General features: G+C 55.5%; 2 protein-coding genes across 7 annotated transcripts in view; one reads left to right on the top strand and one right to left on the bottom strand.

Moving 5' to 3' along the window:
• TRAP1 (TNF receptor associated protein 1) overlaps positions 1 to 11,473 on the top strand; it is a 52,788-nt gene extending 41,315 nt beyond the window's left edge. The window contains exons 12-18 of the mRNA XM_032397699.1: positions 2,181 to 2,328; positions 4,088 to 4,273; positions 4,531 to 4,669; positions 5,244 to 5,329; positions 5,986 to 6,131; positions 10,776 to 10,848; positions 11,167 to 11,473. Coding sequence (XP_032253590.1) covers positions 2,181 to 2,328; positions 4,088 to 4,273; positions 4,531 to 4,669; positions 5,244 to 5,329; positions 5,986 to 6,131; positions 10,776 to 10,848; positions 11,167 to 11,268 — 880 coding nt within the window. The 3' untranslated portion in view covers positions 11,269 to 11,473. The remainder of the gene's footprint in view (positions 1 to 2,180; positions 2,329 to 4,087; positions 4,274 to 4,530; positions 4,670 to 5,243; positions 5,330 to 5,985; positions 6,132 to 10,775; positions 10,849 to 11,166) is intronic.
• A 129-nt stretch (positions 11,474 to 11,602) lies between these two features.
• DNASE1 (deoxyribonuclease 1) overlaps positions 11,603 to 13,401 on the bottom strand; it is a 44,453-nt gene continuing 42,654 nt past the window's right edge. For 2 of the 6 annotated variants that reach the window (XM_032397700.1, XM_032397701.1), the window contains exons 4-8: positions 12,882 to 12,965; positions 12,575 to 12,690; positions 12,319 to 12,431; positions 12,090 to 12,206; positions 11,627 to 11,959 (exon numbers count right to left, since the gene is read on the bottom strand). In XM_032397700.1, the coding sequence (XP_032253591.1) occupies positions 11,659 to 11,959; positions 12,090 to 12,206; positions 12,319 to 12,431; positions 12,575 to 12,690; positions 12,882 to 12,965 (731 nt within the window). In that variant the 3' untranslated portion in view covers positions 11,627 to 11,658. Of the gene's footprint in view, positions 11,960 to 12,089; positions 12,245 to 12,318; positions 12,432 to 12,574; positions 12,691 to 12,881; positions 12,966 to 13,130; positions 13,220 to 13,401 lie in introns of all 6 variants that reach the window. The other 4 variants (XM_032397704.1, XM_032397703.1, XM_032397705.1 and 1 more) reach the window with 4 other exon arrangements.

Here is a 13,401-nt window from a genome sequence, read left to right as displayed (position 1 = left end):
TTTGCTGAGCGCTGACGCACACCGGGGACCACCCGGGGCCTTTCCTGGGCAGCCCGCGTCGTCCTTTGAGGGGGCGCCACCAGGTCATGGTTGCAGAAAGTTACAGACCGGTGACGCCGGTCAGTGGGTGCACCTGGATTTGAATCCGTGTGCTTAGGGGCAGGCCCTGCGCAGTGACTGCAGCCTGGCGCGAGGGGCCTGACTTGGGAGTTGTCATCCCGTTACTGGGGATGTTCACATGGCACATGTCGAAGGGGGCGTCTGCCAGGCATCTCCGTGTCGAGTTACTCTTTTCCCCTTTGGAATTAATACACCGTACGTGGGGGTGGTACTTTGCAGCTGTGTGAACAGCATCTTGCTTCATCAAACTTTTCTTTTTAAGATTTTATTTATTTGAGAGAGAGAGAGTGTGCGCAAGCAGGGGGAGCAGCAGAGGGAGAGGGAGAAGTAGACTCCCTGCTGAGCAGGGAGCCTGATGCAGGACTCGATCCCAGGACCTTGAGATCATGACCTGAGCTGAAGGCTGACACTTAACCGACTGAGCTACCCGGGTGCCCCGCTTCATCAGGCTTTCAGTGTATTTATTATAGTATGTGTTCATTTTTAAATACCTGAAGTTTATTTGTAGGAACTGATTTTCCATTTTGTTCAGTGGGTTCTGATGTGTTCCTGTCCTGGTGCATCTCGATGCCCACACGTCGTCAGCAGGAAGGAGCCCACCCGGACTGGCTCCTGGGCCCTTTGACTATGTCCCCACCTTGCTTTCAGCATCCTTGCTTTCGGCACAAGATGTTCTAGTCTCTCCTTGTATTTCGCCTACATCTTGTCCTGACCCCGGAACCACTTACTCTGTGAAGGTGCCCTGTTTCCTTTGATTGGAACATGGTATTGAGAAGCCAAGATCTGGGCCCTAGGGATGGCATTGCTGTTGGGGTGTCCTTTCTCCCGGGCCCCCTTGGTAGTCAGCTAAGAAACACACGAGGTCTGCGTGTGTGGATGTGTGTGCCTCTACAGCAGTACTTGTTTCTGTGTCTGGCGAGTTCACCAGTGACCTCCCGACACCACTGGGACTTCCTGGTCTTGCCCCTGCCGTGTGTGCTGCTCCCTTTGACCGTGAACCATCTGCCTCTCGTCATCCCTAACCTGTGGAGCGTTGACCAGTCACCTGCCATGTAATCAGCTTGCCGTGGCCATTGCCCTCCCCTCACGCTGGTGCCCCCCGCACCTCCTGGGCTCTGACCTTCCACATCAGGCTGCGTGGTCACCCTCCGGGGGCTCGATGTCCCATCCTAGCCACTGTGGCTGCCCCAGCCCGGGTGCAGGTGCTGTCCCATCCCGCCCTCGGGCTGAGGGACTGGGGTTGGGGATGGGAGCCAAGAGGGAAGGCTCAGGGGTGACGTGAGACTGTTGCCCTCCTACCCTGCGTTATTACAGAAACACACGGTAATTTTGCTTTTGTAAAAGAAAAGGCAAAATATTAGGAAGTAAGAATACCCTTGATACCCCTAATGAAGCTGCTCGTAGTTTTATGCCATTACATAATGCCACAGTGAGCACCCTGATCCCCCAAAGTCCGAGTTTTGTACAGTTGGTTGTGCCGGTAGCGTGTGCCGCGTCAGCCCCGGCTACAGCGCACACCCCGGCCGGAGGGGGGCAGTGTGGATCCCGACGGGGACACTGCAGCGCGCGGGAGGCGGTGGGGACGGTCTTGGCGCACGCGCACCACACCCTGCGGTCTGTCCGTGTCCGTTACCTGCTGTTTCTAGCAGCACGGCCACTCTCTCACGTCCTTCAGAACCACTAGAGGATGTGATGTTTGGCCAGGCAGCTTGTGAGGTTCCTTCAGCCTAGTCTTCCCCGGTCAGCACCGGGGCTGTGCGCCCCCGCGGAAGGCCGGTCCGTAAAGCTGGCTGACTCTGGTCTCAGGTGTGATCTGCAGTGGGAACCGAGGCTGTGGCCTCCACAGGGGGCTTGGTTCGCATTCCTTCCTCTCGGGGGCCTGTCTCCCCAGCTGGGGTTTGTCAGGGGTCCCCTTTGTTTTTGCTTCATGTTTTTTCGTTTTATCAAAATGGTGTCATTTTCACTTCTTTGGTTATTAGTGGGAGTGAATGTTTTTCGTGCCCTTTGACCTTTTGTATTTCACAGAAGTTGTTTGGGATAAATGCATTTCTGTTCTGCAGGAAACTCCGGGACCTTCTACAGCAGAGGCTAATAAAATTCTTCATTGACCAGAGTAAAAAAGACGCCGAAAAATACGCCAAGTTTTTTGAAGATTATGGCTTGTTCATGAGGGAGGGCATTGTGACCACCGCCGAGCAGGAAGTCAAGGTAGGGTCTGGGTTTCTGGGCCTTTCTCTGGGTTGCCATGGGCTGTGGAGGCCTGAAACCTGAGCTTCCCGGGACATGAGTGTGGCCCAGCCCGGCGCCGTGCAGGGGTCGGTAAAGGCAGCGTTTGGCTTCCGGGCCTCTGTCGGGGGACACAACAGGCCTGGTGCCACTTCCCAGAGCCTCCTTACCGTGTCCCATAGCACTGAGCTCTTGGCCTGATGCTGGAAGGAAATGGGTGTGTATGGTCTCCCACAAGAGTTCAGGGTGCTCGGGAGATCACAAAAGGCAGGGGACAGGGCAAGGTCCCTGGTTCTTGGGGAGGGAAGGGCAGTCAGGGCATTTTCACAGTGATTGGTGGAAATCCTTTAACGCAGTGTCTCTGGGGCCAGAGTTCAGTTTAATTACTTAAAAATGATACGATCATCCCATAAACATTTTTTGGCCAGTTTTAAATTGTCATATAATTCACATACAATAAAATTCACCCTTTTATTTATTTATTTTTTTGACGATTTTATTTATTTGAGAGCAGGGACAGAGGCAGAGGGAGAAGCAGACTCCCCACTGAGTAGGGAGCCCAACGTGGGGCTCAATCCCAGGACCCCGGGATCATGACCTGAGCCGAAGGCAGACACTTGACTGAGCCACCCACGCTCCCCAAAATTCACCCTTTTAAAAAGTGAACAGTTCAGTGGCCCTTCATGCATTCACAAGTTGTGCAACCATGACCATCCAGTTCCAGAACATTCTCTTCCCCCCAAAAAGACACCCATGCCCATTAAGCAGGCACTCCCAGGGCTGGGATTTCATCTTCTGCACCAGAACAGCAGTGAGGAAGGAAGTGACCAAGCGTCTGGGGTTCGCCAGGGGGTGTTTCAGGCCATGGGGCTTGGGCCTCGGGCCCTCCTTGCTGCTGGCTGGTGGCAGACTCCTCCAGCTCCTGGTGTGGGCCTGTCTGAATTTCCATGTGCTGTCAGTTACGTGTTTATGGTTAACAGCATCTAGGTGGCATTTTCATCTCCATCATGCCATTTCATCGGACATCGCCTCTGAACAGGCTCCAGTCTTCCCCGTGTTCCCCTCTCCCCGCATGTCTGTGTTGGATAACCCAGGAGAAGTCAGTGGTGTAGACTAGGCAGAGTTTAGTTCTCAAGTCACATCTGGGCTGGTGGCATCAGGGACCCAGGCCCCAGCTTGTTGTCAGGTAGCTCCCACGTTGAGAGGCTAGGACACCACCAGGTGAGTTGACTTCAGTTGACAGGAAGGAAGAGGACAGACCCCCCCCCCCCTTTCAGTGCATGCCCACTGTTGTTTGTACCCCACCACGGCCTAGTTCATGGTGTGGGGAAGTCTGGGAATGTGGCCTCCACACCGCGTCCACGTGCCCAAGAGGCAGGGTCAGTGACTAGAATGGACGGAGGATGCTGGGTCCAGGAAAGTCTCTGCCACGGACAGTGTCTGGCCACTCCTAGGACAGGACCAGAAAGCCCTTGTCCACAGGGCCCTGGACCACCTGGGGTGAAGGTTGTCTCCAGGGTCCCCTGAACTTTTGATGTGGGACCTGATGGATACCACCAGAGTCCCCACAGCCGCCCCCTCCCCCCCCAGGGGCTGAGCACCATCCCTGGGCCTGGCAGCCCGGGATGAGGCCGGCCAGAACCCTTCCTCCCCGTAGCCACAGGCTTCCGAGGTCTGTGCCAGGCGGGTGGGAGGCTTTCAGAACAGGACCTGGAATGAGTGAGCTGGCCTTTGTCCGCAGGAGGATATCGCAAAGCTGCTGCGGTACGAGTCCTCGGCCTTGCCTGCTGGGCAGCTGACCAGCCTCCCGGACTATGCGAGCCGCATGCAGGCCGGCACCCGCACCATCTACTACCTGTGTGCCCCCAGCCGGCACCTGGCCGAGCATTCGCCCTACTACGAAGCCATGAAGCAGAAAAACACGGAGGTGGGTGAGCCACAGGCTGGGGCCAGGACAGGGTAACCGGTGTCTGAGCCCCTGAAGGAGGGTCTCTGCTTAGTGGACAGTGGCTGAATGGGCCCGGGACACATAGCCCGGGCCCCACTCAGGACTGTGGTGAGGCCCCAGGGTCTCTGGTGTGGCCTTTCCGGACATGGGACCCTGCCTGCCCCTCACGCGCCCCTCTCTTCCTGTCACGGGCAGACATCTCGAGGCCCGACGCTGACATTCTCCGGCTCTTGCAGGTTCTCTTCTGCTACGAGCAGTTTGATGAGCTGACCTTGCTCCACCTTCGTGAGTTTGACAAGAAGAAGCTGATCTCTGTGGAGACGGACATCGTTGTTGACCACTATAAGGAGGAGAAGTTGGAGGATGGGTCCCCAGGTCAGCTTGCCTTCTGTTGGGCCCAGGCCTGGGCGGTGGCCTGGGGGTGTGGGGAGGCAGGCTCCGGGGGCTATTTATATGGGGTCTTCTTTGCTTGTTTGTATCTGGGGTCCCCACCCTGCACAAAAGAAGCTGTCGGGAACATCTTTGTTTAGATCCTGGGACGTCTCCTATGCTCCTTCCGGCTTGGCTTCCTGAGAGAATTAGAAATTGTCTTTTTAAAACCCCTATAAAATTAATATGGGCCTCAGGCAACCAAAAGTGTCCTTTTTTAAAAGTAGACTCCACATCCACTGTGGGGCTTGAATTTGTGACCCTGAGAGCAAGAGTCACATGCTCTACCGGCTCAGCCAGCCGGGCGCCCCCAAAATGTCCTTTTTGAGGTCCAGTTTTACCTGCTTGCTTTTAGGTGAAGAGCCTTTTGGGAAGCTTCTTTGTGCTGGCGGCCAGCCAGGGGGTGGAGGGAGCCTTCTTAAAACCCGCTCTTGGGGCTTTAGCGTTTCAGGCCCCGGCGGGATCCCCGGGGGTGGAGTCGCCGGTAACAGCTCAGAGCTCACTGCCTTCTCTCCTGTAGCTGGTGACCGCCTGTCAGAGAAGGAGACGGAGGACCTGATGGCTTGGATCAGAAATGCACTGGGGTCCCGTGTCACCAACGTGAAGGTGAGGTCTTCCAGAGGGACGGGCCACCTCCCAGCTGCCATGGCCCTCTGTGACCCCGCTGCTGTGGGCTGAGTGGCTGGCTTCGTGTGCGTCTCCGGTGGCGCTCGAGGCCGTGACCTGGGGTGGAGACGGGCATGTTGCTGCCGCTCCTACGCGTGCGCACACAGCACCGGGGGCATGAACGCTTGGGGCGAGGAGGCGCGCCCGGACGACCTAAGTCCCCTGGGAGCCGTGGGCAGGGGTGGAGGGGTGGTGAGAGCGTTGTCTGCAGGAAGGAGGCTCGGGTCATCGGGATGGGCGGGCCTCCAGGGTCCTAGATAGTCGTAGGATTCGGTGGTGGCCCCCGTGCAGCCGAGAGGCATGGGTAACCAGGCAGGACGGTCCTGGGACAGCCACTGATTCGTGAGAAACCGGTAGCTGTGAGGGACACGGGAGGAGGGAGTCCCCAGTCAGGATTCTGTTCCGGGAACTTCCGTGTGGCAGCGGCTCGGGCTCCCTTCTCAGTAGTGCATCGGGGTGGGGGGGGGGATGTCCCCAGAGACCTGCATTCTTTTGTGTCACCTGGGGAAGCTTCCGACCTGGTCAAGACCCTGCAGCCTGGCCCTCCCCCCCCACCTCTGGCTCCTCCCTCACCCGGTCCCTGGCCTTGCTTGTAGGTGACTCTTCGACTAGACACCCACCCTGCCATGATCACCGTGCTGGAGATGGGGGCCGCCCGGCACTTCCTGCGCATGCAGCAGCTGGCCAAGACCCAGGAGGAGCGCGCTCAGCTCCTGCAGCCCACGCTGGAGATCAACCCCAGGTAGGCTCCCGGCCCCTCGGGCCCAGGGTACGATTCCCCCCTGCCCGGTAATCCACAGTTGCGTGTGTGCTGCTTTGTCTCTGACAGCTACGAAGGGCAAAAGGCTTACGTGCAGTTTGGTGACCATAAAGACATCACCTGTGTGATCCAACTGCATTTCAGTTTACACTCCCTCCCCCACCCCCCTGCGGGAGGTTCTAGAACACCGCAAGTGGCCCGGTGGGGGCCTGTTCCTCCTCAGAGGCCACACAGCCCTCGCTGTAGAGACTGAGAGTTCCTCCCCGTGCTCTAGTCTGACCATCCGCTGTGCGTCCTGGAGACAGGTCTGAGTGGCCTGTCGGTGGAGTCCCTGGGCATGTGCTTCGGAAGTCATGCTTCCTTCACTCGGCGACAGGTGGTGCCCGGGGAGGGCGGCCGGGGGTGCGGTCGTGTCCGGGGTGGTGTGACAGGCCGGAGTCTGCCTCAGCGCTGCGATTTAGTCTTTCTTGGTGGACTTGTGAGTTGTTCTCATTTGGGGGCTGCTGGGAACGGGTTGCTCTGAACCCCACACGTGTCTCCCTGAGGCTCACCTGCCCAGGTGCCCTCCGTGGGTCGAGGAGACGCCATTGCCCGCACATTGCTGGCACGGGCGGCCCCGGGGCCTGCGCGCGCTGTCCTTCAGCTTGGCGTTCTCATGACACACCCAAGACTGTCCTTTTTCCTGTTCTGTTTCATAGTTAATGTACGCTTTCTCGGTTGCCAGGGTCTCCTTCCAATGTCGTTTCATCTGCCTAAAGATGTGTTCTGAGAAGTTCTTAATTTTAGGGGCGCCTGGGTGGCTCAGTTGGTTAAGCGACTGCCTTCGGCTCAGGTCATGATCCTGGAGTCCCGGGATCGAGTCCCACATCGGGCTCCCTGCTCACCAGGGAGTCTGCTTCTCCCTCTGACCCTCCTCCCTCTCATGCTCTCTGTCTCTCATTCTCTCTCTCGCAAATAAATAAAATCTTAAAAAAAAAAAAAAGTTCTTAATTTTAATGAAATCATAATTTTTAAAAACATTATTTTGGTCGAAGTCTAGTTGACATACGGTGTTAGTTTCAGGTGTACAACCCAGTGATGTTGACGTTTATGGACATTACAACGGGCTCACCACGAGAAGTCCCTTACCCCGTCACCGTGCTGTGACCAATGGTTCTCTGCTGTACTTCTCATCCTATGACTGACTTTACAACTGAAGTTTGAGCCCCTCAACCCCTCCGCCCACTGCACCTGTCCCCCCCCGCCCATGCTGGAAGTCTGTGTTCACTGCTGTTCTAGGTCTTGTTGGAGAAATCTGTGTCAGAGTCTTTTTTTTTTCCCCAAAGATTTATTTATTTGACAGAGACACAGCGAGAGAGGGAACACCAGCAGGGAGAGTGGGAGAGGGAGAAGCAGGCTTCCCGCGGAGCAGGGAGCCCAGTGTGGGGCTCGATCCCAGGACCCTGAGATCATGACCTGAGCTGAAGGCAGACGCTCAACGACTGAGCCACCCAGGCGCCCCCAGAGTCTTGAATGTATTCTTTCGGTCTAAAAGCTTTAAGGTTTTAGTCCATCTCTAATTGGTTTGGGATGTGGGAGAGGTGTTGTATCTCACTCCACATGAACACCCGCCTGCCCTGTGCCATGACTACTCACATCTGTCCTCTCCCTGCTGATCGGCCTGACGTGTCTGTCCAGCATCAGGTGGCCACAGTGCACGGTCTGTATTCAGTGAGTCCCCCCGTATTTCCCTTCAAGGGTATCTTCCCTCCTGTAGGTCTGTGCTTGGACAAGGTGACCTGACAGGTGTCCCTTCCCCCCCCCCCGCCCCGGCCACACACAGTTGGGCTTGTGGTTGAGATTATACTGGCTCCCAAGTCAATTTTGAATGAACTGGCATCTTTATGTCCAATCTTTCATCCATGAACATGCCAGATTTCTCTATTTAGGTCTTATTATTTTTTGGTAACTGTAGAGGTATTGCACATTCTTATGATGTACCTTATTTATTGGATGTTTTGAAATTCCATTTTCTAACTTGCAATTGTATATGAAGATTTTTTGGAGCAATTTTGTATACAGTAGTAATTTTATAAGATTTATTTTACAGGGCGCCTGGGTGGCTCAGTTGGTTAAGCGACTGCCTTCGGCTCAGGTCATGATCCTGGAGTCCCTGGATCGAGTCCCGCATCAGGCTCCCTGCCGAGCAGGGAGCCTGCTTCTCCCTCTGACCCTCCCCCCTCTCATGTGCTCTCTCTCTCTCATTCTCTCTGTCTCAAATAAATAAATAAAATCTTTAAAAAAAAAAAAAGATTTATTTTACAGAGAGGGAGCACATGGTTGGAGGTAGGGGCGGAGGGAGGGAGAATCTCAAGCAGACTCTGTGTTGAGTGTGGGGCTCGATACCATGACCCTGAGATCATGACCTGAGCTGAAACCAAGAGTTGGCTGCTTAACCGACTGAACCACCCAGGCGCCCCTGTATGCTTTTTTTAAAATTACTATTTTTAATCGTTATAAATATTTCTTTCATGTTGGTTTATAATCATAAATTTTGTTTAGACTGCTGGGGGGAGGAAAGAGGTTCCTTTTCCACGTTGTGAGCCAAATGACTAGACACAGAGTCGGTGGGTGAGAGGTTGGACGTGGCTCGCAGCCGGTCGGGCGGGTGGGGCAGCTCCGCGCAGGAGCCGCCGCGGTGAGCACCTCTGTCCGGGCGCCCAGGGGCTTCCAGCTGTGAGTGCCTGGCCGAGGCGCGGGCTGGTCCCGTGGGCGCGCCTTCATGCTGGCCCGGAAGTGGTTCTGTGAGGGAGCTGTACCGGTGCTCATTTCTGTTGCCAGAGCCTATTCTGAAATTTTAGTTGCTTTTAAAACTGGTAATTCGTTCATCTGGTTCAGAAATCTGTAGAACCAAGAGAGTTCATGGTGACATTTCCCTTGCACCTTTGTCCCCCGTGCGGCCCACATTAGGTGTGTGTGTCTTCCCAGAGCCAGCGGGTGCGCGTGCAAGCACATTTGCTGGTGGCTCTCGGAGTGTTTTACCGGACGCAGTGCTGTGGGAAGGGGGTTGCTATGTCCGTGCCCAGTTTACAAAATCCCACTGTCCTCTGTGGCAGACACACTTCAATTTCCCTGACGCCTTCAGTTTTACCAAACTTCTCAATTTTGATGTAGGTCAGTGTATTTATGGTGTTTTCTCCTCTGCAGGAAGAAATGCACTTCTCATGCAAAGCTCTTTAAAAAAAGATTTTATTTGAGAGCGAGCAAGAGAGAGAACACGAGGGAGGGGGGGTAGGGTCAGAGGAGAAGCAGACTCCCTGCTGAGCAGGGAGCCTGATGTGGGACTCCATCCCGGGACTTCAGGATCATGACCTGAGCCACCCAGGTGCCCAAAGCACTCTTTTTTTTTAAGATTTTTTTTTTATTCATTCATTTGACAGAGACACAGTGAGAGAGGGAACACAAGCAGAGGGAGTGGGAGAGGGAGAAGCAGGCTTCCCACCGAGCAGGGAGCCCGATGTGGAGCTCGATCCCAGGACCCTGGGATCATGACCTGAGCCAAAGGCAGACGCTTAACGACTGAGCCACCCAGGCGCCCAAAGCTCTCTCCTTTTTGATCTCTGTGTATTTTGCTTCAAAAGTCCTTCTAAAATTGTTTTCCTCTAAATGTATTTCTTTTGATCTAAGGAATCCAGTAGCATTCTGAGTGACTGGCCAGTTACCCTCCCTCACGTACACTACACTTAGGCGGTCTCTTTATTTATTCATTCGAGAGTGAGTGAGAAGCAGATTCCCTGCTGAACAGGGAGCCTGACACAGGGTTCAATCCCAGGACTCCAGCTGAAGGGGCAGACTCTTAACTGACTGAGCCACCCAGGCGCCCCAAAATGCTATCGGCTTTTTGTTTTAATGCTATATTTTTAAAGTAAGCTCTACACCCAACATGGGGCTTGAACTCAGGACCCTGAGATCAAAATTGAGCCAACAGTCCAATTACTGGAGCCTTATGATACACTTTAATACCTGGGAGAGGTCTTCCCCTGGCTGTTCGTCCATGTTTATGAATTTATATTTTAAAAAATTTTTTATACTTTAATAATCAGTTAATTGTATGGATTAAGTAGGGTTTCTGACTGACAACTGTTTTTTTTTTAAAGATTTATTTATTTGAGAGAGAGCACATGAGAGGGGGGAGGGTCAAAGGGAGAAGCAGACTCCCTGTTGAGCAGGGAGCCCAGTGTGGGACTCCAGGATCATGACCCGAGCCGAAGGCAGTCGCCCAACCAACTGAGCCACCCAAGCGCCAACTAATGTCTTTTTCATATATTAATTTTGGTACTGCTGCATTTGCTAATCAAATCTACTTCCCCTGCTCATCTTGGTATATTATCTGAAATTGATATTATGTGCTTTTTCTTTTATTAGAGAGCATGAGAGGGAGAAGTAGACTCCCCACTGAACAGGGAGCCCAACATGGGGCTCGATCCTGGGACCCCAGGATCATGACCTGAGCCAAAAGCAGTCGCTTGACCCACTCAGGCGCCCCACTATACTTCTTATACTGGATTCAGATAACCCCAAACTCTCAGAAAAGTCATCAGAACACAGAGGCCCTTGAGCTAATTTCTGATGTTTTCTCTGCTATAGACACACGCTGATCAAGAAGCTCAGTCAGCTGAGAGAGAGCGAGCCTGACCTGGCCCAGCTACTAGTTGATCAGGTGAGTCTCCTGGGGACGGGCGGAGAGCAGAACTGCGGTGCCCATATCGTCTGTTGAAGTGGGACACCCGTTACCTTTAAAATCCTGATTTATTGTTTTTCCAAAGAAGGATTTTGCGGGGGGGGGGGCAGGAAAGGGAGAAGCAGGTTTCCTGCTGAGCAGGGAGCCCAGTGCAGGGCTCAATCCTAGGACCCTGAGATCATGACCTGAGCCACCCAGGTGCCCCTAATACCCCATTTTGAAAAAGGCAGTGCTCCTCCTTTTTTCCCCTCTGCAGGGCCTTGTCCTACCCCTGATGAGGTTACCCCTCCCTTTCAGATCTATGAGAACGCCATGATTGCCGCGGGGCTCGTCGATGACCCCCGCCCCATGGTGGGCCGCCTGAACCACCTGCTTGTCAAGGCCCTGGAGCGACGCTGAGGGGCCGCCGGTGTGAAGGCCCCCAGTCTACGTGCAGGGACTAGGGCTCAAGTGGAGGTGAAAGACGAGGCAGCCTGAGACCAGCCAGGGAGAAAGAACTACGTGCCACCAATGACAACACCTCCTTTGAGCTTTATTTACTTAAAAGCATTTGTTAATCTAAATGATAAACTTGTGTCTGGACTGCAAAGGCAGGTAGTCGCTCGGTTGCCACAAGGCCCTTGCTCATGCTGGAAGCAGAAGTAGTGCCAGGTCTACTTCCTTCGGGGGACAGTGGGAGAGGGTGCTCAGAGGAAAACCTCATCGCCCATGCTTACTGTGAGGACAGGCAAGCTGGAGAGGGTAGAGGTCACCAGCCCGGGCCCCATTCACATCAAACCGTCTTTAGCATCACCTCCACCGGGTAATGGTCGCTAATGGCCTTGGCCTGTGGGGAAACGCATAGTGAGGACAGGTGCACGGCCTACTCTGCACATGGTACTTTGTGACCGGACCCCACACCACGTGCTGGTCCCAGTGGCTGAGGTTGATACAGAAACTGCCAGAAGTCCTGGGGTCCCAGCAAAGCTGAAGCACGTAAGGGAGGACACCTACCAGCTGGCTGCTCAGGCCGTAGGCAGCCTGGAAGTCAAAGGGGGTGGCCGAGTCTGGAACGATGGCATGCTGGAGCAGCGTTCCTGCCACCACGATCCTGCCGCACACGAGAAGGTCCCTGTCAGCCCCGTGACTGGCCACTAGGGCCCAGGAGGGTGACTGACCCAGGTTTTGGGAAGCCAGACCTAGGAGTCAAGGCTGCTCCCAGAGCCGACCCCCCTCCCTACCTGTCGTAGGCACAGTGCGTGGCTGTGGCTGTGGTGTCTGTGCTATCAGGAATCAGCCACTGGAAGGCCGGGTTCGTGCGCAGGCGGATGGAGGCCCACTGGGAGGGGTCCATGTAGCTGCAGCCAGCATTGAAGTCGCCCATGAGCACAATGTCCTAGTTAAGTAGACGGCAGCCGCTTGGCCTGGGCACACAGCACATGCCCCCGGAGCCTGGGGTGGGGGACTCACCTCCAGGTCCCACTTCTGCCGGACATCCAAGTAGACGTCATAGAGCGAGTCCATCTCCGCCACGGCGTCCAGCGGGGCCGCATGCAAGGGAATAATGGCGAAGGCCTGGACCGCTGGGGAGAGGGTGGTCCTGCTCAGCCCCGGGGTGGGGGTATGAGCCAGTCCCAAGGCGGTGTGTTCCTGAGTGCCTTCAACGTCAGACTGAAGCACTAGGGGAGACCAAGGCTTTCCAGGGGCCCCAGGAAGGAGTGCATACCAGTGAACGGGGAGTGGAACAGGACGATGGTGGGCTCGCGGCTGAAGGTGTCGTTCCCGCAGGGCTCGCAGCCGTCGTCATATTGGTAGCTGTCCAGGACGGACACCTGGTTGGGTCTGGGGAAGGCCAGGGGCTTAGCCTGGGACTGGGGGTGCAGCCTGGTGGAGGGGGGCGGCCCACACCAGGGCCCCACGCTCTCGGCTCCTGCTCTGTGGCCTCCAGTTCCTCCCCGTAGGACAGACTGCTGCCCACGAGGTCCCCCTCAGTGTCCCCAGGTGGCCCCCATCTCTCGGCGATGGGGCTTTACCTGAACAAGAAGAGGTACTGTTCCTTGTAGCTGCTCCGGCCCACGGGCTCACTGACCACGAACTGATAGGTGTTGGGGTCATCCCTGGATCAAGGAAACGAATGTGCCCGTCAGGGGGCCCCCAGGGAACCCTCCTGCTGCCTACAGCAGGGCTCCTGGCTCTGTCAGGCCATGGTACCATGCCCTGGGGGGAGGATCACCATCCTGCGCCTCCCCAGCGCCCACCCCGCCCCCCTGGCCATCACCCACTGATTGAGTATGTCCAGCAGCTTCCCCGTGGCTGCCAGGTGGCGGTCTCTGACCTCCTGGATGACAACAATGTCGTAGCGACTCAGGATCTGTGGACAGGGCCACGTTGGTGCTGAGCAGGGCAGCCTGGGTGGACAGCGGCTGCAGGTCCCCACAAGGGCTGAGCTGCTCCCTGGGGCACCTTCAGGTCATGGTTTGGCCTGATGCTCCTGCCTGGGATTCTGTTGCCAGCCATGGATGGAACAGCAGACAGGGGTCCTCCCTGTCACCA

The sequence above is a fragment of the Phoca vitulina genome, unplaced genomic scaffold (genome assembly GCF_004348235.1).
Source record: "Phoca vitulina isolate PV1807 unplaced genomic scaffold, GSC_HSeal_1.0 scaffold102, whole genome shotgun sequence".
Lineage (NCBI taxonomy): Eukaryota > Metazoa > Chordata > Mammalia > Carnivora > Phocidae > Phoca > Phoca vitulina.
This window is presented reverse-complemented; position numbering and strand designations above follow the sequence as displayed.